This window comes from Bombus fervidus, chromosome 8 (genome assembly GCF_041682495.2).
Source record: "Bombus fervidus isolate BK054 chromosome 8, iyBomFerv1, whole genome shotgun sequence".
Classification (NCBI taxonomy): Eukaryota; Metazoa; Arthropoda; class Insecta; order Hymenoptera; family Apidae; genus Bombus; species Bombus fervidus.
This window is the reverse complement of record NC_091524.1, coordinates 2,553,249-2,579,375: the sequence shown is the minus strand read 5'-3', so window position 1 is coordinate 2,579,375 and position 26,127 is coordinate 2,553,249. Positions and strand designations below refer to the sequence as shown.

The 26,127-nt window shown below is 46.6% G+C and overlaps 4 protein-coding genes across 48 annotated transcripts in view; 2 read left to right on the top strand and 2 right to left on the bottom strand.

The window, feature by feature from the left end:
- Positions 1-9,061, top strand: part of Shot (dystonin-like protein short stop) — a 52,116-nt gene extending 43,055 nt beyond the window's left edge. For 25 of the 42 annotated variants that reach the window (XM_072008806.1, XM_072008827.1, XM_072008826.1 and 22 more), the window contains 8 exons: positions 1,654-1,805; positions 5,018-5,180; positions 5,278-5,415; positions 5,501-5,678; positions 6,156-6,218; positions 6,605-6,724; positions 7,168-7,227; positions 7,488-9,061. In XM_072008806.1, the coding sequence (XP_071864907.1) occupies positions 1,654-1,805; positions 5,018-5,180; positions 5,278-5,415; positions 5,501-5,678; positions 6,156-6,218; positions 6,605-6,724; positions 7,168-7,227; positions 7,488-7,650 (1,037 nt within the window). In that variant the 3' untranslated portion in view covers positions 7,651-9,061. Of the gene's footprint in view, positions 1-87; positions 269-1,653; positions 1,806-3,239; positions 3,347-4,356; positions 4,419-5,017; positions 5,181-5,277; positions 5,423-5,500; positions 5,679-6,155; positions 6,219-6,604; positions 6,725-7,167; positions 7,228-7,487 lie in introns of those variants that run through there. The other 17 variants (XM_072008835.1, XM_072008834.1, XM_072008821.1 and 14 more) reach the window with 13 other exon arrangements.
- A 91-nt stretch (positions 9,062-9,152) lies between these two features.
- On the bottom strand, positions 9,153-15,245 carry LOC139990014 (uncharacterized). 3 transcript variants are annotated; one of them, XM_072008854.1, is made up of 9 exons: positions 14,757-15,245; positions 13,758-14,160; positions 12,542-12,711; positions 11,246-12,461; positions 11,048-11,169; positions 10,688-10,972; positions 10,067-10,604; positions 9,701-9,957; positions 9,153-9,637 (listed from the first exon to the last, which is right to left on the bottom strand). In XM_072008854.1, exons 1-9 carry the CDS (start codon positions 15,243-15,245, stop codon positions 9,491-9,493), a joined length of 3,627 nt encoding a protein of 1,208 aa, XP_071864955.1. In that variant the 3' UTR covers positions 9,153-9,490. The 3 variants fall into 3 exon arrangements, with proteins under 3 accessions (XP_071864955.1, XP_071864956.1, XP_071864957.1); XM_072008855.1 differs by lacking the exons at positions 13,758-14,160; positions 14,757-15,245 and adding an exon at positions 12,844-13,357; XM_072008856.1 differs by lacking the exons at positions 9,153-9,637; positions 9,701-9,957 and having other exon boundaries at positions 10,541-10,604; positions 10,684-10,972.
- Positions 15,246-15,429: 184 nt separating this feature from the next.
- LOC139990062 (uncharacterized) overlaps positions 15,430-26,127 on the top strand; it is a 75,495-nt gene continuing 64,797 nt past the window's right edge. The window contains exons 1-2 of the mRNA XM_074111875.1: positions 15,430-15,566; positions 15,658-15,725. Of these exons, the coding sequence (XP_073967976.1) occupies positions 15,564-15,566; positions 15,658-15,725 (71 nt within the window). The 5' untranslated portion in view covers positions 15,430-15,563. The remainder of the gene's footprint in view (positions 15,567-15,657; positions 15,726-26,127) is intronic.
- Ed (hemicentin protein echinoid) overlaps positions 19,964-26,127 on the bottom strand; it is a 32,140-nt gene continuing 25,976 nt past the window's right edge. For both annotated transcript variants that reach the window (XM_072008853.2, XM_072008851.2), the window contains exons 2-7: positions 24,234-25,695; positions 22,251-23,491; positions 21,988-22,156; positions 21,721-21,899; positions 20,923-21,198; positions 19,964-20,124 (exon numbers count right to left, since the gene is read on the bottom strand). In XM_072008853.2, the coding sequence (XP_071864954.1) occupies positions 19,964-20,124; positions 20,923-21,198; positions 21,721-21,899; positions 21,988-22,156; positions 22,251-23,491; positions 24,234-25,695 (3,488 nt within the window). The remainder of the gene's footprint in view (positions 20,125-20,922; positions 21,199-21,720; positions 21,900-21,987; positions 22,157-22,250; positions 23,492-24,233; positions 25,696-26,127) is intronic.

Genomic DNA, 26,127 nt, shown 5'->3' with positions numbered 1-26,127 from the left:
AGTATTGCATGCCTTCGTCTACTTTACATTAAAAAAGACAAAGAAACGGACCAACTAAAGTCCTCAAATCGTAATTAACTCGTTAAGTTTTTCTAATGCCGATACCGGACCCTAACAAACCGGAACAACATGAGGGTTGGTGTCCGCTCGGTGAGGATCTTTTTATATGGGAATAATTTCAATTCGTGGTCCATACGTTACATTTTTTCCAAAGAAAAATATTCTTTTCTCATATTTCTTTTTACGCTCTATGAAACAGAAAGAAGAACATCTTCAAAAATGTATTTTGCGATCGTACTGGCCACGAAATGAACATCCTGCATGGTACGTGTTTTGTACGTGTACATAAGTTTGCTTTTTCGCAACGTGTTCAAGTTTTGTTGTGTACTTTAGTTTCTTTTCATGTTTGTTTGTCGAGCAGAAGACTTCTTGTGTGTGTGTGTGTGTGTGTGTTTGTGTGTAAGTAAAGTGGCATGCAACGCGGAATTCTGATTTTGAATCGTTCTAACGGAGAATCTTAAACCGTGTTCGCGTAGATCTCGCGTTTACTTTGTCAAGATAGAACCGTCTTACCTTTCTCAGTCATCTTCCTCTTCCATTACATACCGAAATAATAAAATCCGTTTCTTCATAGCCGTATTCACGTTTCTTTTCTTTTTTGCTCGACAAGGGTTCCGTGTATATCGAGATATCTCATTTATCACTTACTACCGTCGTCGTCAAAAGTCAGCTAATCTTATTTACCCGGTCTCTAATTAGATTTTAGTCGAAGACAGATTGAATTTGACTACCTGCGTACGCTCTGAAATTAATTAGGTAGTTGACTTCCGACGTCGACACGATTCGCATGGCATACCATCAATTTTCTAATAGCATAATTAACTGGGAATTATACTTAAATAATGGGGAATCATAATTAAATCCATACGAAATCAAAACGGTTAACGTTTCAAAAATATTCCTCGAGTCTTATCGTGATCAACACGATATCCGTCTGACTTTTATCCTTAATTATCACTCGAACCTTTCACAATTATCGTCGGACAAATATTCTATAATACACTGTATTTTGTTTCTTTTTTGTTCTACCGTACACTCGCACATGAACATACCGCGTGCGCCGCTATCATTGCCTTTTAACTGATACTACCGCCGCTACTATCGCTACTACTATCTACTCTCGCTATTACCGCTACAACAACCTATACATTCTCTACTCTGTTACTCTCAACTCCAACTTTCTCTGTGCACGACACCTCAAACACCTCGCAACGATAAAACTCGACCAAATCGGCTCTTTAATCTGTCGCTATTGATAACGCGCATGATTACTCGATAACGCCGCTGTAACTACGCCCCTACCTACGTATATCTGATCGCTTTACGTATTCTGTATATCTTTGATCGCTCTGATTTATACTATGTTTCCACTATTATTTCTCGGCTACCCGTTAATTATCTGCTCTATATATTGTTACCTCTTTCTACGCTCGTTTTATCTTCTCTCTCTCTCTCTCTCTCTCTCTCTCTCTCTCTTTGTAAAAAAAAAATACTATTTTCTGTACTCTGGCCCCGCGCTCCCTTTCTCGACACCCTGCGATACATATCCCGTAACGCCTTCCTTCTAACTTGCGTGCACGCAACACACTGTAGCCAAGGGAAGAACGAATATCGAGCTGCGAGAACAATTCATATTGGCGGATGGCGTCAGCCAGACAATGACGGCGTTCAGATCGAAACCGAGCCCAACTTCGACGCTGCAGCGTACGCCAATCTCATCCGCGAATGCCGGACCCATCACCAAGGTAACGTGTGTGTATCATCATTCTCTCGTATCCTCGATCGATCCTTTAGGTCGCGATCGTCGAGTTTCCAAACTCATTCGAAAGTCATGCATTTCGTTTGAATTTCGCAATTTGACGAATTTCGATATCATGGTCCGGGATCGATCTGGGGAATCTTATGGCCTCCTTTGCGTAGATATGCGAGACCTGGCACACACGTGCCGAGGCAACTAATCTTTTCGTGTTAACAATCTGTTTATGTGAACGTATAAGTCCTACTTTCAACGTAGGTTGCTACCTTGCTACTTGTTCATCGCCACTTGTGCATTCAAATTCGCAGTAACTGCGTGAACGAGGCCTAAACATTTGTATATCTCTTTCATGTCATCGAGTCGCGTGCTCGAGTCTGCCCGTTTGAGGGTGGTTTGAGAAAATGTATGCAACCTGGACCGCTGGATCGTTCGTTGATCCGTTCAGCCGCCCAAAAGCCGATCGATGCTCCACGGTGAATGATGTTGTCGGAGTTTCCTTAGTTCGATATCGATCGCAACGATCACACGCATCGTAGATCCCTCTCCCTCATGTCGTCTCTCTATCTCTTGACTTATCTCGGCTTTACTCCGGTCATCTTTCTCTCTGGTCTATATATGCCTAAGCTCGATCGACGATCTCGCTGTGATTTAGGTAAGTATTATACCACTGACCCGAGGAAATCAGGGACTATGTTTTTTTTCCAATCCTCTGGACTCGTTCTTTTTTATCCTCGCATGTGAGCATGTCAGCTTTCGAAATGGTAGCAATCGTCGCACCTACAGCTACCTTAGCTCAGCCAATTGCACTTCGAGGTAATTGCTTTCAGCCATTCCTGTTCCTCATTCGGCTCAACTCCGAGCTCCTTTTTGGTTTTCAGCCCATCAAGTCCCCGAAAATATCTCCCGGCCCTAGCCACGCTGTTACGCCCTCGAAATCGGGATCCAACGGGTCGTGCAGTGAATCGGGACGATCCTTGGCGCTTCATTCCGCCGAGGGAATACAGAGAGTACCTCACCTCAGGAGATGCGATTTCACGAGATTCTATCACTCTTTTTTTTTCTTTTTTTTTTCTGACGATTCTTTTCTTCTCTATCTCTATCTCTGTCAGAGTCTGTACGTTGAATCGTTAGAATCCAACGTTTGACGTCGGTTCCAGCGACGTGCTCGACATCGCCGTAATCTCCACGATATTCCAGTGATCTGTCCACTTGACAGAGCGAATATGGACCTTTGATCGAGAAATATATCAAAGCTGTTATAAAATAGTGTTATACTGCGAAAAAAACTTAGAAGAATTTATATTTATATATATATCGGTCGAAAGATCCAATATTCGTTCGATCGACGGACAAACGTGAGAAAACCGGTGCTTTCGCCACATTTACGACCGGTGTATTCCTAAAATTTTCGTTTATGGTGTAGCGGAGGAGTTTATGAACCAGCTGACGCCGATTTTTGAGAGTTTGAGGCAAAAGGAGGACCTCCCGTGCTCGTATCCCCTCCACATGCACGCCCCCTCTTATCATTGGGTAAATAAGAAAACTCTGTCTACTGTTTTAATTTCTGCTGTCGATGGTGTGACACACATTGTATTATCCAATACAATTGATTAACCGTTTTATTTTATATTTTCTATCGAGTTCATCTTTTTTTCTGTTTCTTTCTCCTTGTTTCCTTTTTTATTTCTTTTTTTTTTTGGGTGATAGTGAGTTGTCTTCCTCGAGTGCGCTTATCACGTTCCTCAGCATCGTGTGACGACCGATGGGAACGACTCGTTGTTCACGATTTCAACGCCCGACTATATCGTACCGATTTCGCTATCCCAATTCTTGATCTCTGTTTCTTGTGTTTTTCATTTATATATATATATAATATATATATATATATATTATATACATATATTTTGTAATTTGCGCTGCTGCTACCGCTACCGCTGCTCTCAGCATTCCCGCAAGTATTGTCGTTCGATTCTTATGGTGATGCGCGCGTACATGAACACGACGAAACATCCCCCACGTCTCATGGCATCATCGTAGCTTTAACGAGAATCATCTATGCATGCGGTAGAAATGGTAGTTTAGCTCGACGATCGTACTTTTCATGGTTTTTAGGCCGATTCGCGGGACGATATTTTTAAAAGAGCCGGCGCATGTATCACATTGAACGCGTAAAACGAAATTTCGTTTCGAGTTCGCAGTAATTCTCGGGGTTTTCTATACTGTCTTTCGTTTCCACGTTCGTTAGCCTAATTTGCCGTGTCTAATTTCTTAAATTGGATGCCTCTGAACGATCTCCCCTTCCTCGTAGGACGAACCGAGAATTCTTCCAGCTCGTCTTCAAAACGATCGGTATCCTCGATCTCTTTTATATTCGCCCGCTTAGAATTTGTTACTATTTTCTTCTGAATTGAATATCGAGGGTGCCGAACGTTGTAGGACGTGTATTGTTTTTCGCGAGACGCGATTCGCGGATACGGTGAACTACTGTATCGAATATGTGCATAACGATATCCTGTATTGCTGTATTGGTGCGTGCATAGTGGCGTTGATCGGAGATACTTCGAACCATCATAAGCTACTCTATCTGTCCCAACTTCCTCTGGTAAGTTTGCATGGATCTTTTTTTTTTTCCTTAGACGTAAAAAGTCGCTGTCTATCTCTCTCGAGCTACCACGGTGGTCTCTATCTTTTTCACTGGTCTTTTTGTTTTGTTTTTTTCTATACTTCTTCCTTCAATCGATCGATCGGTTTCTAGTTCGCATCGGTGGCATTGAATGGTTATATACGAACGACCGAGGAGCACCGCGGAAAGAAACAATCAGATTTCTTCGCGATATCGCTGATGCAAACGTCACGTGGCGGAAGGAAATTTGTAATTCTCTAAGTACAAAAAAAAAAAAAAAAAAAAGAAAGAAAAAAGAAAGAGAAAAAAGAAAAAGTAATTTTTCTAATTAAAATATTTATTATTTATCGTTTGAATTCGCTTCCTTCCGCCTTGCGATTCGACGTGTATCGCTTCAACTAACAGCATCGGCGCGTCCCACTCGCGCGTCGACCGGTTCAAACAATTCTCGCTATTTGTCTATCTGTTTGTTTGCCTCTCTATTTCTACCGTGTACTCGCCTCCTCTGGTAGAACGCATCTTTCCGTTTGGTTTCCCGTCCGTGTTCACTTAATCGAGATGAGCTCTCTATCGCGTAGGTGAGGGAACGCAGCGCTCGCAGCGTTCCCATGGGACAATCGCGAGCATCGCGCTCATCGTTGAGCGCCGGAACACCGGACAGCCTAAGCGACAACGAGAGCTCCTTCAAGCTTGGCTCCGCCAGAAAAACAAGTACACCCTACAGAAGCTCTATGACACCGGGTAAACAATTCTATCAAATGTTTTTATCCTAGGTTTTAAATTATTTTTTAGTCAAGTTTTTGGGGGAAAATTTATGTTCATCGTTCGATAACTGCAGGCGGTAGTCGACCATCCAGTAGGCCAACTTCGAGACCAACATCCAGACCAACCAGTAGACCCGGAAGTAGGCCTGCATCCAGGCAAGGAAGCAAACCACCGAGTCGCTATGGTTCCACACAGTCGTTAGATAGCACTGGTAGGTACTTATAAAAGATCAACAAGCTTTTCATTCGTTTTAATATTCGGAATATGTACTTTCTTTGTGTTTCTATTAATTTCAGATGATTCGACCAATGTGAGCCGCATTCCACGCAGAACTGCAGTGAGCACGACAGGGAATACTCCCACTTCTAGCAGACACAATAGCGTGTCAGGAAAGCGCTTATCGGTGAACGGTTCGAGTTCACGACCTCGAACGCCCACCGGCCTGGTTAGTCCTGCCAGTGGTGTTCCAGCGAGGTTTGTACCGACATCTTCCGTTTTCCCGTGTGTTCATCTGACAAAAAGATACAGAAATTTATCTGCGATCAACTAACTCGCATCTTGTCGAATCTAGATGATTTTGTCGCATCGTCAATTCTCGTGGTAGAGACATTAACGACGGTCGTATGTATCGTGACCTATTTCGCATCTCGTATTCCTATAATCTTGGAATGATATTGATCGACGTGTCGTGTGCAAGATACGGTGTTCGTTCTCCCGGCATTTTGTTCATTTTTCACCGTTTTGTTTTTCTTTTTTTGTTTCTTTTCCCTTTTTTCATCTGTTATTCCTTTTCTTTTTTTATTATTCGTTTTCCGACAAACGAGATCTGCAAATAATTTAGAATTAGAGAAAGCAGAGACCACGATTTTAGAGCCATGCCTATTAACCATTCGGTACTCACGTGTCAGTTAACGACGATTAACGTAAATTTAGTTAATAACATTTTTTTAGGTTTGGCACGATCCATAGAGCTTCGAGCATTCCAACCCTGACTGGTGTCGGCACACCGATCAGGTAAACTAAATTAACGATTATGGATTCGAGGTCAAAATTGGCGATTGGCTTTAGCTTCATTTGTCACACGTTATATACTACATACATAGCGCTATTAAGGTGGACTGTCTAAATCACGGTGTTTAGTATCATCTAACCGCTCTTCCAAGTTCATATCTCTATCGCGTAGGCAATGCTCGCAGTGGTGATGGAGGTTTTCTTTCCATTTATTTTTATTTTCTGTTGGATTATCTGTTATCTCGGTTTAATTACTCGTGCTTTTGTTCGCGGCTTGTTAAAGGGAAGAAGGAAACGATTAAATTAGTCGAAAAAGCTAAAAGGGGAGCACGATAGGTATACCGCGTACAATAGTTGATTAACTGATTAATTGAATGGTGATGGTTTAGCCGTTCGAGGATCCCCGTATATGTGGGCACGGATATAAAATCCCCACAATCGACGACCAGCAATATTTCCACTCATTCTACGCAAAGCAACTACTCGACGGTTTCTACCGATTCTACCGGGTATGGCTGAACTCTTTCCTGCTCTTATTAACACCGTCACGTCTTTTCTGATTTTTTTTTTTTTCTTTCTGCACTGGATGTCATTTGCATGCGCACTGGAGTAGCCTTTTTGATTTGATACTTTTTTTAATGCTTTTACTTATTGTAGTATCGTTTCCATAGCAAGCGAATTTACGATAGTAAAGTAAGTAAATGCTTCTCGACGAACGCAGTCGTTCAACGAAAGGATCTGTATTTGACGATGAACGATCGCGCTGCTCAGGTGAAAATTACTTAACACCGATCACAAACGTGTAAATTTTATACGTTTGCCTTCGGTATTCGCACAATTATCACAACGTTTGATTTGCAGCTTCGCCCTATTAACGGCTGTATTTCACCCTGCAGCACCGCTTAAGATCTACTTAATAATATGGTATCGTGTTTGTTTTCTAACACTATAGGAGCAGCTCGATGTGTACAAATTCAGCAACTAACACCTCGTCGGCCGTTAAGCGAGCTAGGTAATCATCGTTTCGGTCTGATTCGGTTTACACGTAATCTAGTTTGTCGCTTATATCATTATGATCACGCGGACCGTCCTTAAAGAACTCAGACGGACATAGCGGCAATATTTATACGCATTTATATTTAATACGCAGCCGATCGACCAATCTGCGTATTTTTTGTTCGCGTGATCGATCGATTTTAATCAACGAATCGATCGTGTTCAATCCGTAAACCGTGAGAATCTAATATAGCACAAACTACTGATTTTCTATAGAACAAGGACACCGTCCAGTGGATCGAGCACGCCACTGCCGCCTTCTTTGAAACTATCCAGGAAACCTTCTGGAGCATCGGATACGTCCGTATCGACCACACCGGCCACTAAACGAAAAGGCAAACCAACGCCGATCGACCAACGGGCGCCATTCCGATTGTAGTCAGCGGATATCATCGTAGTCACTGAAAGGCCAAACATTTCTGAAAAGCTGCGATCGTCGGCGATCGAAACGAGGACACGTCGACGCTTAGGATATTCTAATATATAATAAGAATAGATTCGAATGCGCAAGGCCGTTACCCGAGAGAGTTGCTCGTGTCGTTGCTAGCTTTCGCTGCTTCGGATAATTAATGCCAATATTCTTCTCGGGGACGTCCGAATCGAGTGAAAGAGCTTAATATTATTGAAATATTTTGTAAAAAAGAAGAAAGAGAAACGAAATGCATAGAAGCATGAGGAGATGATAGAATGGACGCGGTTAGAAAGCGATCCAAAGAGAAACAAAATTATTGCGGAAGTGGACGTCGGTTGTACGTAAAGAGGACGATACGTACGAGTTAGACGTAAGTTCCGCGACCGAGCGTACCAATTAACTCTTTCGTAATAAATTTTCTTTGCCGCGAATAGCGATAACGATCATTATTAATGTAAATGTAATTTTACGTTATCCATAGGACTACGTTTTTACCGGTCGAGTAACACTGATGATTAACGTTTCATGTTTCGAGAAGTAAAAACCGTTGCCGCAATGTATGCGTATTCAAGAATCACAGAATTCGACGATACGTTGTACGCCAGATCCCGCGTCGCTGACTTGATCGATTCGGTCGATCTTTTTCGTTGTTTCATTTTCTTTCGATCGTCGTGTTTTTATTTCTTTTACAATCGTTTTCTCTCTGTCTCTCGTTTACTGATGGAGAAAGGGCCCTACGGAAAGAGCAACACGAAACCGAAAGGATATCAACAGGAAAATAGTAGGCGCGCTATATATGTACATATTGCTCGATTCTCCGGGTCGGTGTCGCACCGGGAACCACTCCGCGAATAAGACAATTTCCTAAAAAAGAAAAGACACAAATTACGCTACACGCAACGATTGCCTTAGGTCTATCGCCGTAAACCGCTTCTGCGCGAATCGTACCTGCCTACCGAAGTGAACCGACGCACGGATGAACCGGACGGGCCCTTAGAAATGTCGGCCAAGCGAACAGAGAACGCGTTTAATATCGAAATCGTAGCCGCTTCGTCCAAGATGAAAGAGGAAAAAAGAAAAGATAAACGGCAAATGCTCGTTTTATACCTATCGGGCTTTACAAACGATGTATCTATTTTGCGAAAGGCATTTCCGAGCGTTTTTCCCCTCTTTTTCTTCCCCTTTTTTTACGTTATAGAATGCGATAATTAACGCGCGAGATAGCACGATTCGTACGATGATGCGATTAATCTATTAACTATTCTTAAATGTTAATCTCTGTTTTCGCTTTACTTGAAGGTTCTGTATCGTCGCTACTAATTGCAGTGGAAAAAATATACGCAAACGCACACGCATTTGACACCAAAAAAAAAAAGAACTGATGAAACTGAGAAAATCAACACGAAAAACTTCCCTCGTATCCTTTCATCGAGAATCAAGTTGAACAGAAGAAAAAAATCGAAGACTCATGTAAAAAGTATCGTTTATTAGAATTACTCCGATTTCTTCATTCGCGAAACAATCGTATTTATAAATTAGACGCAAACTTAACCAGTCTATATACAATATAACAAATTCATGCCAACGAATATATCTACAACAATAATCATTATTTCGTTTTAGTTTCGACGAAATTAGTGCCGTAAAAGAGTGGGACGGACCGAACGGAACGGACGATCGATCGATCCCATAAACTATCTTTATCCGTGACAACCAGACACTATTCTCGCACGAAGACGAGAATAGTTGTATTCGTTCGACTCGTTCTAACGCACCTATCGATGTATTCTTGATATCGAATCCAGATTTACTTTCGTGAGAGCTTCTGAATCCGTGCTTTCAATCCCGTGGCGCTCAGTTTCAATTTTTCCACCTTTGTTTTACTTCCATATTTCTTTCTCATCTCTTCCATTCGTTCCTTTCTTATTCGTTGTTGCTCCTTTTTCCAGATATCCTATGAAATCCGTTATACAAGTATAAAGAAATTCGAGGGAATAAAATATGACGGATGATGTACCTTGAAGTCCTGACAGAAACCGAGCCAGAGAACGAAAAACGCGCTCGGATCGGCCGCGTCTAGGTTCTTCGCGCCTTTAGGAGTGTACTGGTAGAATTGCATCACAGCCTTGAATTTGCTCTTTGCGTCGAGCAAAGCTTCCTGCTCGTTTGCCAATTCTGCTCTTGCCACGCGGAAAAACGCATCCATCTTTTCTTTGAACGGTCCTGACGATTCGGGATCCGCTTCAACGACGATTTCACATTTTTCAGTACATACTGCAATACAAAAAAGAAAAAAAAAGAAAAGACAAGAGTACAAAGATAGAAAAATTACAATTTCAGCGTAAAATTTAAAAAGGAAAGATGAACGTTTATAAATTTTCACCTTGAAGTTCCTTCTTTAATCTTTCTAACTCGGCCGAGATATTTTCAAAATTAATGTTCGATGCCGCCTCCATGTCTGCCGGTTCCGGAACCGGTAAGGGCAAAGGTTCTTCGAAGTTGTGATCCTTCTCTTGAGCTAGTCTCGCTCTAACAACATAGTGGAGTAACGTAATACCAGGTACGTTTGACTTCACGTCCCTCAACTTCCCTAGAATTTCCAGACCAAACCCGTCGGCTTGCCCTCGCGTCCTGTTTCCGCCATTCATGTAATTGCCGAGCGTGAGAATTAACGCCATTACTTTTTTCAGAGAAGTAGAATTCCGTAAAAAATCGCAGGTGCTTCGTAAATTTGTTAACTTCGATGCAACGAACGAGATCGCGTCTTGAAATTCCGCTTGAAACATTAGACACGCGATTCTCTCGGAGAAGTGATTTATACTGGACAATTTCTTGAGAAAAATTTCTGGTCGATCGAGAGGAACGTCCGTATTACTCTCCTCGAAAGCTTTTATCTCGTCCAATTCCTTCTGCGTTGGTCTCTAAGAGCGATTAAATCGAACAACGTTTATATTATATAAACGAAAATCTTAAACTATACATTTTATAATTTTCGAATACCTACGATTTCGTATATCTGCTGCAACGCCTCAAGGTTAACCACACTAGTATCCAAGTTGTAAACCGCGTTCTCAACCTCACAGAAGTCTACGTGCAAGCTCTTCTCCAAAATGCCCACGGTCTTGGATCGTTTCGAGTCGAGAATCTTTGCTGGTTGTATCTTAGATGGTTTCGAAGCCTCGTCCGCTTTTTTGACCGGTTTTCTGGTGGTCACCTGACGAGAGAACAGGCCGGCGAACTCTTTTATATCCAGATTTTTCTCTTCCTCTAGTTCCGCCCACAGAGGAATCTATCGAGTAAATACAATTAATAACCTAGACTTAACAACTCTTCTTCCTCTTCTGCTCGTGTTATAACCAAGTACCTGAACGGCCGAGTCTGAAGCGTCGACGGAACCACGCTCCGTTGGTACTACAGGTACCAAAATCCTGGTCCAGTAGAGCGGTTTCATAGGAACCTCGGGACAGAGCGGCTCTTTTCTCATGCCTAAACGAGGAAAATCGTTCTGATCATCGCGAAATCGGCAACGTGTCTCGTAGACAAGTCCTGTCCTGTTACTCACACGCTCTGCTGGCTGGGTTCCAACCTCCAACCGGAGGTGCGGGTAAAGGGCAAGGTCCTTGCGATGGTCCTTGGATTCCTGGCGGAGGTGGAGGTGGAGGGGGACCTCCGGGTACACCCATAGGCGGCGGTCGTGACACAGACGGTGGTCCACCGGGAATGCCTCCGATTGCAGGTGGTGGCGGAGGTGGCGGCACGCCCATCATAGGCGTGGGAGGAGGAGGCGGTGGCGGCGGTCCTCCGGACACTGTACCGATCGAGGGCATTGGGGGAGGCGGTGGGGGCGGAGGAGGAGGAATCGGAGGTCCTGAGTCTAGTCGATTAATAGTTGACACAGAGGATAAAGGTGGTGGCGGAGGTGGAGGTGGTGGAGGCGGCGGAGGTATCGAGTTAAACAGAAGTGTCTGAGGCGGTGGCGGAGGTGGTGGAGCTGGTATGGAACACGCCTGCCTTAAGATCGAGGGTGTAGGGGACGGAGGTGGTGGAGGAGGAGGAGGTGCAGGTGGTGCTGCTTGTATCTCACCTGTCATCGGTTGTAAGGTCGGATGCGGTAAGGGAGGAGGTGGTGGGGGCGGTGGAACTGTTTGTAATGAAGTAATGCTTCGTTGAGTGGTAAACGATTGCGTCGGGGTGGTGGAGGCGGGTAGCGGAGGTGGTGGTGGGATGGAGAAAGATGGTTGAGAAGCGGAGGCTGAACTGTTCTGAGAACGATAGTCTAAGAAGGGCGAGGGGGGTGGAGGAGGCGGTGGAGGCGGAGGAGGAGGTGCACTTGAATATGCAGGCGGGGAAGAGACTTGTGTCAGTGGGGAAGTTAGGGTCAACGATAATCGAGTAACACGGCCCGGTGTCGTGTCTTTTCCGGAAACCTTCGCGTCCTTCGAACCACTTGCGGCTGATGTCGAGCAAGTGGCACTCGAAGACTGCTCTCGAGAAGTCGCATCCTGAACGATAGTCTTCTCCAACGATGAACCAAGCGTTCCAGAAGATTTCCCTTTGGATAAATCTTCGGAAATTGCTTCCGGGAAAGTTGTCGTAGGAGATGTCTGCGTGGATTTACCTTGAGTAGTTTTGTTTGCATGTTTCGCGAGTTCTCGAAGTTTTTCGAGCTCCCGTCTCAGCGACTCCTTCTCGGAATCTTGTTGGTCTTTCGCGGAAGCTCCTTGAGAAGTTAAACTGGCCGATATAGATTGCGTATCTTGGCATTGGGACTGATCTTCCTGAAACAAATGGCACGTTAGTTTATTTTGTTTTTAAGTGCATGATCTTTGACATCCACTAGAACGAACAGACGTCTTACTGTAAGCTCCTTATTCCGCGTGACACCATCAAGCGTAAGTGATCCGATAATACCGTCCGATACAAGTCTGGAATATATTCCAGCCGCAAATTGTTTGACTTCGGCTTCCGTAAGTATCGACTTTAATTGATCCGGCAGCGTCGAGATTAACGTTCCAATGATTCGTCGTTCTGAAAGATTAAAATATTTTTAAATACTTCCCTACTTCTTCTCGTCGATTGCACGTTTTCTACCATGCAGTCTCACCCGATCATTCGTTTCAAAATCAAGCAAAACTCGAAGAAACGAGACAAACATCGAACCTGTGCAATTCTCACTGATCGAGTACGATTTAATGACAACTTCGTTTTTGGCCTTGACGCCGTTCCAGCCTTCGTCCGGCATTGGCGGCTGCTCTTATCTGCACGTGACTCTGGACTTTTCCGATTGTAGGGTCACATCATAACTGGATTTCCGCGAAAACTCAACAGCGATCCACAGCGTTCGCGTTGCCGTCGTCGTCTGTGCTCGTTTTCCGTAATTTGGAAAATGTCGCGCGATAAGTAAATGTTGGCCGCCTTGTTAACCTCTGACAGCGTCGAGATAATTGCCGATCATGTATCTATACAGTTGGCCTTTAATCGAAACATGCTTCTTTCCGTAAAAACGATCTTGAAGCCAGTAACTATTCGGAAGAAACGCCACCTCGATAGCTGCCCACGTCATATTGAATGAGTAACGATGAATTTTTTACAACGTCCCGACGAATTTCACTTTCAAAATGGGAACGTGATCGTCGCTCGATGTTGAAACGGGCTACATCGCGAAACACGGGCGCGACACGTGGCGAAATCACGCCTCCCTGATAAACTTTATCTCGTTTCTTATCGAAGCTTTATCGAAGCGGAATACCTATTACTCTCGGTTGTACATCGTTACCGGCGCTTCGTAAGTAAACAAGTTTCTCGATTGCCTCGTTTCCTGATTGAGAAATTAAAATGAAGTTATAGATTGTTTAAGAGTACGCGGTATCATTTTTCCAAGCAAGTAAGCTATCGTAATTACGTAATTAAAACTACATTCTATCGTTTACGTCAAGCTGATAAAAAAAAATTTGTTAAACCGACATCGAAATGCCATTTTTAACGACCGAGCCATATACTTTGAAACATCCTGTAACTCATTTTTAAATCTCGTATTGAGGTTACCAATAAGAGAAGATACGAGTTCTGCTCACCGAAAAGAGGGGACACGGAAGACGGTTCGACTTCGTGACTCTTCAAAACAAACGCCAATGACGTCGAGGCTGCTTCCTCTTTGGCGCCATTTGTGGCGCCGGCTAATTCCTCAGGATCGGTGAACACGCTGTCGCTCGAAGATTCTTGGCTAGGTGGCATCGAAATCTCAGTCACAACCATGCACTGATTGGCCAACCGCCATGAGTCTGTGACCAGAAGCGTAGGGTCTTGCTTTTGAATCTGATTTGTTGCTAGCAACAATGGCGTTCCCGATGAATCTTCTTTGGTATTCGTTTCTGTTAACCCGACTCGTTCTGTCGCTCTTTGAAATCCATCTTCTTTATCGTGTTTTTCTCGTACGTATGACTTCTTCCCCGAAAGCTCTGGTACAACTGGGCTGACCTATTTGAAATAAAGAATCAAGAAATTTCAAGTTATTTCGATATTAAGGTACTTGAAGAATTGATTTTGAATCCTGTGCCGTTTGATTTTGTCCGATTAGATATATATATATTTTCCCTTTCATTAGGAGGATATCTGCAAAAAAATAGTAAATTTTTCCGAAATGGTGGAAGCAAGTGGTTAGAATCGTGTAGGAGTAAGTCGAAAATGGGCAAATTTTGTCGATTAACTTTTACACAAGGAATCACATTCTTTCGTACACCATAGAATCATGTATATGGTATTTAAATTGCTTTAAATGCGACGTCAGCATTGCAGTTAGCCTCAACTTACGAAAACGTCTGAACGTACCAGTGTGTGACTTTCAACGAATTTCACACACACACCCGGTAGATTACCATAAACTTCCAATCGACCCGTAGCAATTCCAATTAGTCCAAACACCAGGAATCAATTATTCGACCGTTTAGCAGGGGCGGAGTTTTGTATACCATCATCCCCTTTTTTCATCGAGAAACACAGAAAGTCGACATACCACTTCGAAATGAAACACGATAGAACCTGGAACTCCATTCAAATCATTCCCTATAACTGACCTTTCTCTCGGTAGATCCAGGTGGTTTCGGAGCCTGCCTCTTGTGAAGCGGTCGCTTTTCCACGCCACGTCTCTGACATACTTCCGTCTTTCTAGCAGGTGTTTCCTCTGAGTCACCCGTTTCTCCATCATCCCCGGTGTCGGTCGCGTCGTCGAGACCATCCGCTACGGATCCTGGCGTGCTCGCAGTTCCATCCGCAGCCCCTTTGCCTTTCTTTCCTTTCTTTCTAGCCTCGCTTTGCAGATTGCCCATAGCAGGATCGCGCGGCGACGCTTCCCTTGCCGCGAGACTGTTCGGCCCACGGCAGGAGGAGGCGGTGGCTCGTTTGACGTCTGATGCAGCGGTTGCGGCTGCAACGGTGGTGAATGCAGCCCCGACGTCCCCGGCATAGAATGCTCGGAACGTGTTAATACAGAAACGGACGACGTCGCGCAGATTTTGGCTGGTGTGCTGTGACGCGGCTGCGCCCTCGTACATCCTCTCCTTCATCCAAACTTCGGTCGATACCACCAGTCCTCTGCTTCTTCCGCGACAGTCGCCGGTGTCTTCTAGCGCGGACACGCGTTTACGCGTGCCGTTACACTCTGTTCCTTGCGACTGCGGCGTTGCAACTGCCGAGAAGATTCTTTCGGTCGGTGGTTTTTGGGAAAGATGCCAAGATCAGGCTCGCCTACGGGAAACATTGTCGTAATGTCGTAGTGTTCGATTGACAGGGATCCGGGAAAGAGATAAGGGATTCGCGGTTTTATTCCCGGCGAGTGAATTCGACGATTCGATGGTCCGCCTGTCGTTTAATGCGTGTGAACGATGGTATGTATGGTTGCGAAATAAGTCACCGATCTGACTTCGAAAGTAACCTTCGATCGTTCCCTGTTGTTGCTGTTGCTGCTGACACAAATAGATAAGCCGCTTCGAGGAAATGAATATTGGAGTCATGAATATGGAAGAGCGTTTTAATTACGAGGGGAGGTATGTCACGTCGAATGTTTGAGTTTCGTCTTACCTGACCGGAAAAAACTATCCGATCGATCCAGGATCAAGGTCGGGACGGTGCAAATGCAGACAGCGTCCTGTAAATGAATATCGCGAGGAAAACGCGTAGTGTTTACGTACCCAATGGTTCGAGCGGCGCCACGCTGTCTCTGTCGAACCACGATCGTTGGATCTGCGGATCCCATTCGTTCTGGAAAGATGAACGACGCTCGTCACAATTTCTTCGATAGACTCATTTCCTTTCGAATCGTTTTACGTTCGAGCATCACGTGCGATGATGCCACTTGTCTCGGCGCTTTCTCTCGTCGAACTATCGATTCTCTAATAGTTAGGAAGAGAAACACCCTAGCGGATACCTTCTCGATACCAGACGAGAGCCTTTCACGTAAAATTTCGTCGTTTCTGGTGTCGCTTTCGCGAGAACTCTTTTTACAAATACGACACACTTCCATTGAACGAATTAAGATCGTATCTGTCCCTTGTTTTGTGCGTTTCTATACCACCCGTGCGCAAAAATTACGCCTGAAACGAATGAATTCACGTTCCACGGAAATGCAGAGAGATACGAGCGACCGGAGGTCGTTCACCATGAAATTATCGTCTCTATACTCGTAGGAACTTAATACATGCAAAGAAATAACTGTAAAGCTTGCACGCGTAACGAGGAACAACGGGCTAATCCCGCATAAACACCGAGACTGTTTTGCATACCTGTACGAAACGCGCAGGTCCGTGCAGTTAGGATGAGAGACGCGAGACGCGAGGTGTTGTTGAAGGATTATCGATATGTTCGTTTATATATTCGATGTCAGCTAAGTACATACGGAGCGTTTGTTCTCTATTAGCCTAATTATTCGCCTCAGGACAAGTTTAATAATTCGATTGGAATTTGTGGATATTTAAGATATCAGAAGGTTTGTCGTTTTATAGTTTATTTTATATCGCAACATAAAATTTGTACAAATAATAATTCGTAATAATATCGTAACTATAATGGACGATAATTGATATATATGCATATGTGTCGATCAATATATATCAATTTCAAATTTGCACGCGACACGCGTGCGTCCGTGGTGCGCGCGCATCGCAACGCTTCGAGCGTCTTGTCAATGCGCGTAACCACGCGATCGCACGCGTAACAATCACTTGAACCGACATATGGTACGGTAGAGACCTATTTGACAACGCGAAAACCTCGCGACAGGCGCGTGTCTTATCGCGATACGCTTTTTGTTTCGGAAGCGATACAATATTTGGTCGGTCGGTCAATCGATCGATTTGTCGTTGAGAAGCGGAAGAACGGTGATTTCCCATCGCTTCCGGAGACGGTTGAAGATTCGAGGAACGGCGGAAAATTTACACTGAGCTGTATTTTTTCCTTTGTTTGCGAATTGTTGCGTTTAAAAAGGTAAATAAAACTCCAAGATATATAATCTCGGAAATGAAACAGTCTATATGTATATACATATATGGAATATCGGAACAAGAAGTAAAAAGAAATTCTATTAGCAGCAAATAAAGGAGACACCGTCCCGCGGTCGATAAAAAAGCTCGCCCGTTCTCCCGAACGTTAAAAAAGAAATCATGTTCGTATCTCGGCGAAGAAATGAGATCACAAGTCGAAAGGAACGAACGCGTACAATCCGGCTGGTCCTGTTTATATCTCTCCTTTTCCTTTGTTCGCTCTTTTCCTCTCTTTCCTTATCTCTATATCTCTGCGGTCTCTCTAATAGCGCGCGTATATTTGACACGAGTACTAGAACACGAATTGAAACACGATTTTTCGGCGAACGTCGGCGGCGTTCGCAAGAGCGGTACAAAAATAAGGACTTCAACGAAGGTCGCTACGTACGCGAGATTTCTAAACGCGCCGCGTTAATACTACAAAACTAAAGGGACGCACGGTAGATGCACGAGCCAAGAAATATTCTTTCAACGTTAAAAGCGTAGCTATCGTTAGTTCGGGCTGAAACCGCGTATTCCCTCCGCGGTGTTCTAACGCGAGACACGAGAACGTAACGGGCCATCCGAGCATTCCACTTTCTCTTCGGTTGGTTAATCGTCCTTCTCCCCTCGTTCTCGTTTGTATTGAATACACGGAACGAAAGGAGAACGAGGCGCTCTCAGATTTCTTTGGAATCCCTCGGGCCCTGTCCGCGGCCGTGTCCCACTTCGTTAAGTACTGATACGTTTACCGTTATTTACAATAGACGAGCGCTCGAAAGTTCCAGCCAGGCGAAAACGATCGCGCGTGCGTTTCTTTTTTTCATCGAAAACGCGACGATTCTCGACTTGAAAAAATGCGCGTATCACCTACGCGTCGCTGTCGAACGTCAGACTTATTGCTTAAGTTAATAAGCGCGTCACGGCGCAGTCGAGTTATGGTACATTTACAGAAAAAATCATCCCCGATCGCCGGAACCGCGGGGATCATCGCTCGAGTCGGCGGCATCGTCCACGATATAAAAGTACAAAATGCGTAAACGCGTCGTGACTCGAACGTGTCGAGTTCTATTAAAAACAGCGAGACACGTTCAAGCTTCGACGTTCCACGAGATTTTTTCTTCGCTTTTGCTTCTCGAAAAGGTTTATGGCCTCTTATGGCATCGCGTCAGCCTTCATGCGAGATTCTTTTCTCTCTCAAGACTCGACCGTCCATCTTCGTCGCGGTTTGTACTTACATGCTACTTAAATATAATACACATCGAACAATATATCGGTCGGCGAGAAACGAGTTTGACCTCCTTCTTCCATCTAAATTATCAACTGCTCTCTAGGTTTCACAATTGTTCCGACAAAATGATCACTCGTAGCGTTTGGATTCCGTCGTTGTCCGCGAATTCGTCGGTTCTCTCCGAGGATTCCCCGTCTTTCATTAGGTTCCTCGTCGACCCGTGCTCGCAACCCTCCGCTTCCGCTCTTACCTCTTCCGGCGCGCGATTGTTGGACCCCTCGACATCTTCCTGTTTCTCATTCGCATCCGTTTCCCGCATTGCGGAGACCGCTACCGTCGCCGTCGACGTGGTCACAGTGGTCGTGGTGACTCTAGTCGTCGGCAGACTCGAGGTTCCCTCGAAACCCGAGAACGCTGTCGCCGTGCGAACGGTGAAAGGAAAATTGCAGCAGGTCTCGGAATATCTGCCGATATTGTCCGCTGTGTTGTCGTGATCGTTCCTGACTAGAGCAAACTTCGACAAACGTCCCAGAGTTCGCCCTCTAGCTTCGCAATTTTCTTGCAATTGGAACGACGAAGCGTAGCCGGATACGTCCAGATTCGCAGACTCGATTCCATCGAGATTACGGTCGAAAGTCTGTAACGTGGTTCCCGCGTCCATGTGGTCGATTCTGTGACGAGGTTCGAGAGAGTCGAAGGAAACTGACTTTGTTGGCCTGGCTAGATCAACGACGGACAACGTTTCGCAGGAATCTAATCGAGATCCGTCTCTTCTTTCGTGTCCGATCATCGACGACATACCGATCAGAGGAACGTTGGTCGTGGACGCGACGGGGAACGCGTTAGAGACGCCAGGCGCCACGTTTGCCCGGTTGATTTGTCCTGGGATCTCTGGTACCGGATCCAGTTGTCCGATACACTCGAATCTTCGAGGCGACAGCATCCCGGAAACGACGCTGTTCATTCCGGAAAGGAATCTTGGCGATCTCAAGCCGGTTCTTAAGGTGGACGCCTCCGGTTCGGTGATACCTAACAGTCCAGACTTGTCGATGCGTCGAACCGTCGGTGAAGCTCCGTCTGGATCGTCGTACGACCTTCCTCGAGGTTGACCGCGGCGCACGGAGTACGGATCGCTGGCGAACGGAAGCGAATTGGTCGCGTACGTTTCTCGATAAGAAAATCGTACAGGGGGTGGATAGCTGGGAGTTGCGGTGGGATTTTCGGCGATGGTTATCGTCATCACGGCCGTAGCAGCTGGCATCGAGGTGCACGCCACGGCGTTGGACGAAGAAAACGTAGTGGTCGATGGAGCCGTGACGATGGCGTTCCACGAAGACATGGTCAGCGGCTGTAACGGGGGCGGCGGAGGAGGCGGCGGTGGTGGCGATTCTACGGGGTTCTCGATCACTATCTCCATCCTATGACGGAGAGGATCGCGCGTATGGTCCACCGGGTGATACGTGGCTCCGGTGGGAGTGGCCTCCTGCTATAGCCATGTGGTACGGGTGCTTCCGGCTCGCGAGCCGGTAGGCAGATCTCAAACGATTATCTCACGAATAATCCGGCGTCCTCGGCTGTTCGGTGTCGAGTAGCCCGATTCGAGACTCTCGTCGTACGATAGGCTGACCTGCTGAGGTGGCTTCGCGTCCTCGTCGTAGTTCTCCTGATAAGGTAGACCGGACACGTCGTACGGTGAATCTGTCGGACAAACAATCGGCAAACGGTCGTTGAGAGTAGGAAAACAAAAGAACGCAGCGGTGGCGGCGATGTACGTGCACGGAGAACGAGAGAGGAATACGAAGAGAGGATGCGGTGGATAGTAATGGCTAGGAGCCTCGTATCGAACGTGGTACGACGATAAAAGCTCTTGGCAATTGCAAAGGTCTCGAATTCGCAATCGCCAAGTTGGAACAGTTGTATTACTTAAGGGTAATTCGAGAACATCTTCATTGAAAAAATTGTGATTCCGGTGGTGTTAAAATTCGCGGCACGCGTCTTCGAAACTTCGGACCCGTTTTACCGTTTAAAACCGCTCACCTATATTCGGTACGTGGCACTGTATAAACACGTCGTATAAGACAATTCCGTAACGAAAGAGAAATAAAATCGGCGATCGGTAACAGGCGGGAATTCTAATATCCGAAAACTAGCGAGACTGGCGAACCGCTTCGGCAACTCCGGCAAGTTTGTACGATCGACTATTAAGCCTGTCACGACTGTCGAAAACACCTTGAAACATTTTTCGATTCGAATAACGCTCGGAGGGCGATTCGAACTTTCCGTATAACTAAATTGCTCGAGAACTTGCGACAGATAGAATTGAATGCTCATCGCTGGACGTGGTGGGTCGATCGTGGAGCGTTGGCTAAGGCTGGATAAAAGGGGATGAAACGGGGAGTGAGGTGGGGAAAGGATCGAGGAAACGGTGATAGGGGAGGTGAAACGGGGTAGAAGGATCGCGCGGGAGAGAGAGTTCGACTAAAGAATACTACTCACCGACGTGTTTTTGAGACTTTACGACGGTGGCGAATGGTTCCGAGCAAAACTGCTGTCGACTTAGATTATGGCTCTCCCGGTAATCCTCCCTCTGTGGGAGGTAATGAGGGTGGGTCGGGTAATCCGACTCGGTGGTTGCGTAGCCCGCCAGGTCGTACGACTGGCCAACGCCGTTCGCGGCCGCCGACTTCATCTGCCAGATGGAGTCTTGCGAGTTCACCGAGCCCCCGTTATTCGAGTTCGAGTAGCTGTTGTCCATGTAGCCCATGTTGACGCCTGCCGTCAACGCGAATGCATCAATTACCATTTATTAGGCGAACTAAGAGTAAAAAGTTCTTGTTTTCCATGTCCGAGGCATATAATTGTTAGCTCGGTGTTGAAGTAACGGTTATTTTCGAAGCGACGAGAAACGCCGAGACGTTAATGGCCGAGACGTTCCTATGTCTCGAATACGAGCGTAAGAAGAAGAAACGGAGAATTTCGAAGAAAAGAAGCGGACGTTACTTTTGCACTGTGACAATTTTTAGTCGCGTGACTTATTTACTCCGTACAGGACGAGTAAGTATCGCGCAAGAAGGAAAAGCTAAATTGCAATTGCACGTTGCTACGCAAGTAATTGTTGGAGTTTTGGAAGAAGTACGATCATAGGAAGGTAGACCTCGTTAAACCGCTCTACTTTATACCGTATCTTTTCCATTCGCGTCCGAACCGAGATACGTCCTCTCCACACCGACAAACTTTTTCCAGGTTCTTAAAATTGTTGCGCCACTAACGTTTACGTTTTCGGCAACTACTTACCATTGATGTTGTGGTTCGGTTGATGGTAACCGTAGCCAGGTTGCGAGTACGCTGGAGTCTTGGAGTCCTCCATGGCCAACGCGTGATCCAAACTGTGTTCGAGGGCTTTGTTCTCCGCGTAGTAGGGCGGCGGCGCCTGGCTCTGCTGTCCGTTTCCGGCGACGAGGCTCGGTCGAACCCTGTACGAGCAAACAACATCGAAATCCCATTGGAGCACCGTGTAGCTGGAACTCTCCTCGAATCGTCCAAACAGATTCAAATACTTACGCGTTCGAGTCCATTTCGTAGTCCTTCGCCTTGGTGACGTGTTTTCGTCGACACCGACAAAAGAGCAATAACAGCGCGGCGAACAACAGAAACACGGCACCGCTGACTACAAGAGCGATCAACGTCGGTGTTGCAAGAGCTCCAGCTTGTGCGATATACGAAGGACCAACTATGACAAACGAAAAACCGTTCAGTAACGTATGGTCCTTGGATTATGACGCGATACGGTTACAATCGGCAAAAAGGGAAACGCGGTTACTCACTTTCAGCCTCCGCGTATTCGCCACATTTTTGCCGATCCGCCTTTAGACACAATCTAACTCTGAGTCTAGGTTCGGTATCGAGAGATTCTAGGTCATCCAGGACACCCTCTCTTTGAGTAGGAGCGCTTCCAAGTACCTCGAGAGGCCACTCGTCGAGAATCCTCCACTGCGACTCATCCGTGGAGGAAGACGGCCCATCGAACTTCTCAATCGACGACACCAGCGATAGGCAAGTGGCGCCGACACTGATGGCTAGCATCCCGCTCTCTGGATCGTAGCTAACTCTCAACGGCGCCGGAATTTTGGCAACTGCGGTCGTTGCTGTTACCTCGTCGGAATAGTCCGAGTGGTTCTTCGTGTTGTACACTTTAACCTTAAACGTATACGTCTGATGTTGCTCTAGGCTGGTCACATTACACGGATTAGATCGACGACAGTCCAGTTCGAGCCACTGACCAGCCGGTGGTCTAGGAACGGCGCAGTCCGGCGCTACGATTTCGTCACCACCGGGTACTCTTCTGTAAGAGACGAAGTATTTAGTGATGGGCAATCCACCGTCGAAACCGAGCTCCCAGAGCAAAGCTACGTGCGTAGGGCCGACGTCCATCGCCGTGATGTTGATGGGTCTCTCTGGTGCGCCTTTCGGTTGCAGTCGAATGGTCGAAGTGATGCTACCTTGAGCGTTTGCCGCTCTGCAACTGTAATCTCCGTAATCCAACTCTCGGATGTTGGTTATCCTGAGCACGGATGTGTACACGTCGTAGTTGTCGCTGCTCGTGGAAATCTCGTAGTGACCGTCGCTCGATGACCCTTGCAAGCTGGCCGCGTTGGTGCCAAAACTCCATTGGAACTCGGGTTTCGGCCAAGCTTGGACTTTGCACGCCACCTCGGCCGTCTCCCTCAAATTATACGCGACTTTGCCGTGTTGATGCAAAGCGATAGGCTCGTGTTCCACCTTCAACATCATCGTCGACTCGACCTTCTTGACCTCGTTCACGAACACGCAGGTGTATTTGCCTCGATCGCTAGCCACGATCTCGTCCGTTTGCGGTCGGGCATGGCCCAGGAAGCTCAGCGTTGAATTCACGGTGATCACGTTCCCGTGACCCTCCGAGGCTGTTGTAGTCACCTTGTAGAGCCTCTCATCCGCGGTGAGCTCTTGATCGTCCTTCAACCATCGAACACTTGGTCGGGGTTTGCCCTGCGCCACGCAGGACACTTGAAACGATGATTCGCCGACCCTGTGAACGACATTTCCCTGTTTGCACTTCTCGTTAAAAAATGTTGGGTTTCCGAGTAATGTTAATCGAATGAGGGAATTTCACGAGCGAAGATTCGAAGCGATACGACAGAAAAATTTGTTCGATGCCTTTCTATACTTTGAGAATAAGTACGCATCCCCGTCGTTACACCAAAGTATTGTAGGTACTTGGATGCGATCGTAGCGCACATTTAATCGTCCTCTTTGTCGTTAAAAATACAGGGAAATGTTCGAGAGAAGGGTTGAACGATCTCGCGTGATGGCCGAGGGAAGATAATTCCTGTGTATTTTTAGCAGCAAAGAAGGTAATTAAGTATTCTGTTTCTGATCGTCCACTCTTTATTATTCGTTGTATACCGTATAATTGCGATTCCGTCACGAGATGGAAGATGAATCTTTTGCCAAGGGAAAAGGGGTTTGGCCGATTTCGCGTTTCTTCCCCCAATCTACGAAATTCTCTTGTCCGCGCCCGCGTAACGGTTTCTGGATTATTTGTGAATTAACATAGCCGCCAGTATTCTAAGATGTTCCTAACTTTTCCGCGACTTTTAAACCGTAAACTCTGAATCCCGGCTTAAAGTAGACCGACCCAATTTCCAGCCAGCATAAACGTAGCGAATGGCCCCCGATAGCATCTGAACTTTTCCGTCTTCTTGATAACCTCGAATACAAAACGCTCTAGAAACGAGAACGAGAAAATTCCAGGGAAACTGGATACTCACTTCCTGGTAACGTGTGGTTGCAACTTGGTCAATATCTTGGGCGGTTGGTGTACGGTCAGGTTAACGGACGCGGCCTCTCCGTTGCCGATCTCGTTGGTGGCATGGCACTTGTACGTTCCCTCGCTGCCCAAGTGAACCGAGTCGATCTCGTATCTCGGGCCGGTGTTTTCCGAGGGCATCGATATCGTTCCAGACTCACCCTCCTTCCACCATTTGTACCTGGGTTCTGGATAGCCAGCTGGACTGGCCATACAAGTGAGAATAACTCTGGACCCCTCGACGGCAACCGGAGAGTCCGGAGTGACCCTGGCTGGACCCGGTTTGTGCCTGACTCGAACGGTTAACCGAGCGGTGGCTGAGTAGTTTCGCCTCTCGCCGCCAGAGGGATAGATCGTGTTCACCGCCCGACAGGTATAATTTCCGGCGTGATCGGCCGTGACGCGGCTCAGCCGAAGAATTGAGCCGAGTTGTCGAAAATCCGGTCGGCTGTCACGCAACCACTCGATCACCGTCGGCGAAGGATTTGCAGTCACGTTACAGTGCACGGTCACCGTGTCCTCGACCTCGGCGATCCTCAGAGGATCGCCCTCTATCGAGACGGTCGGTGGATAAAGAACGTCCAACAAGAGGGAACTCTCGCCCCTCTTTCCAAGTCCGTTGTCCGCCTGGCAGGTGTATTTGCCGGCATCTTGGACGGTGACTCTTCGTATGGTGTGCTGAAAGCTGGTGGCCACGAAACTTCCGTCCCGCCACCATCGTACCATACCAACGGTTGGTTTCGAGTCGACACGACACTCGAGGTTCGCGGTTCCATTTACCTCGACTTTCAGAGGATTTTCCGGACCCACGGTAACCCGCGGAAAGTAGTTGACATCCAGAGTTACCGTGGCATTCAACGTTTCACCGTCGCGCATAGCCCGGTTCCTGATCACGCAACGAAAAGTCGCTCTGTCGTCCTCTTTTTTCGGCTCGACCGACAACGTTCTGCCGGAGTGAAGAACGGCGGTCTCGTTGCCGCGGTACCATCTGACTTCCGGCTCGGGGCTGCCGCCGTTCGTGTTGCACTGCAACTCGAGCTTTTGGCCCTCGGTGGCGGACGCCGAGGTCGGCGAGATCGTCGGTGGCCCAGGCGCTCTAAGTACAGTCAGAGTGATAAACTTGCGGTGCAGGTCGTGCCCGGTGCCGCTTGCCTTCACACGGCACTCGTACTTGCCGTTGTCCCTTTCGTACGATACGTTTCGTATCTGAAGATCGTATCGACCTTCCTCTAGGTTCATGAACACCTTGTACTGAGGCGATAACGCGAGATTGTCTATCGCTGCGTTATCGTGATTGTCATTGGTGTGCGTCAACCAGAAACAAGTTACGTTTTCCCTCGGCGGGGAGAAGCGACACTGCAGCTGTACGGTGGACCCCTCGTGCGTGTCCATCTGCGTTTCCTCGACGCGACCCTGTGCCGCTGCTGAAACACATCGAAACCAACCATCTCGTTAGAACTCGCGCTCCTATACACCGTTGTATATTTTTCGTCGGTAGAAGCTCATTTTCTTTTCATCGCGCCGTGTGCATTTTCTCGCGATCGTTTCACATCGTCTAATTCCGTCTCGCGCTCCAACGGTCTAATATTCTATGCGCCAGAGGTTGCACGATTCTCGACGATGCTCGACGATGTCACTGTTCGACATTGTCGAGCCAACCTATACGCGGGAATCGTTTTGCAATTTTAACCGTCGCCGATATATAACGTCCACGTATATGCAAAACGATAGGCGTCGCGACGGCCAAACGATCCGTCGCTGTCTCGTCATTGGGTCGCGTAACGGTAAAGTCACCGGTTTGACTTCTCGCTGATATCGCAAGACCTCTCTTTCTTCTTCCTCTTATTCTCCTCGTT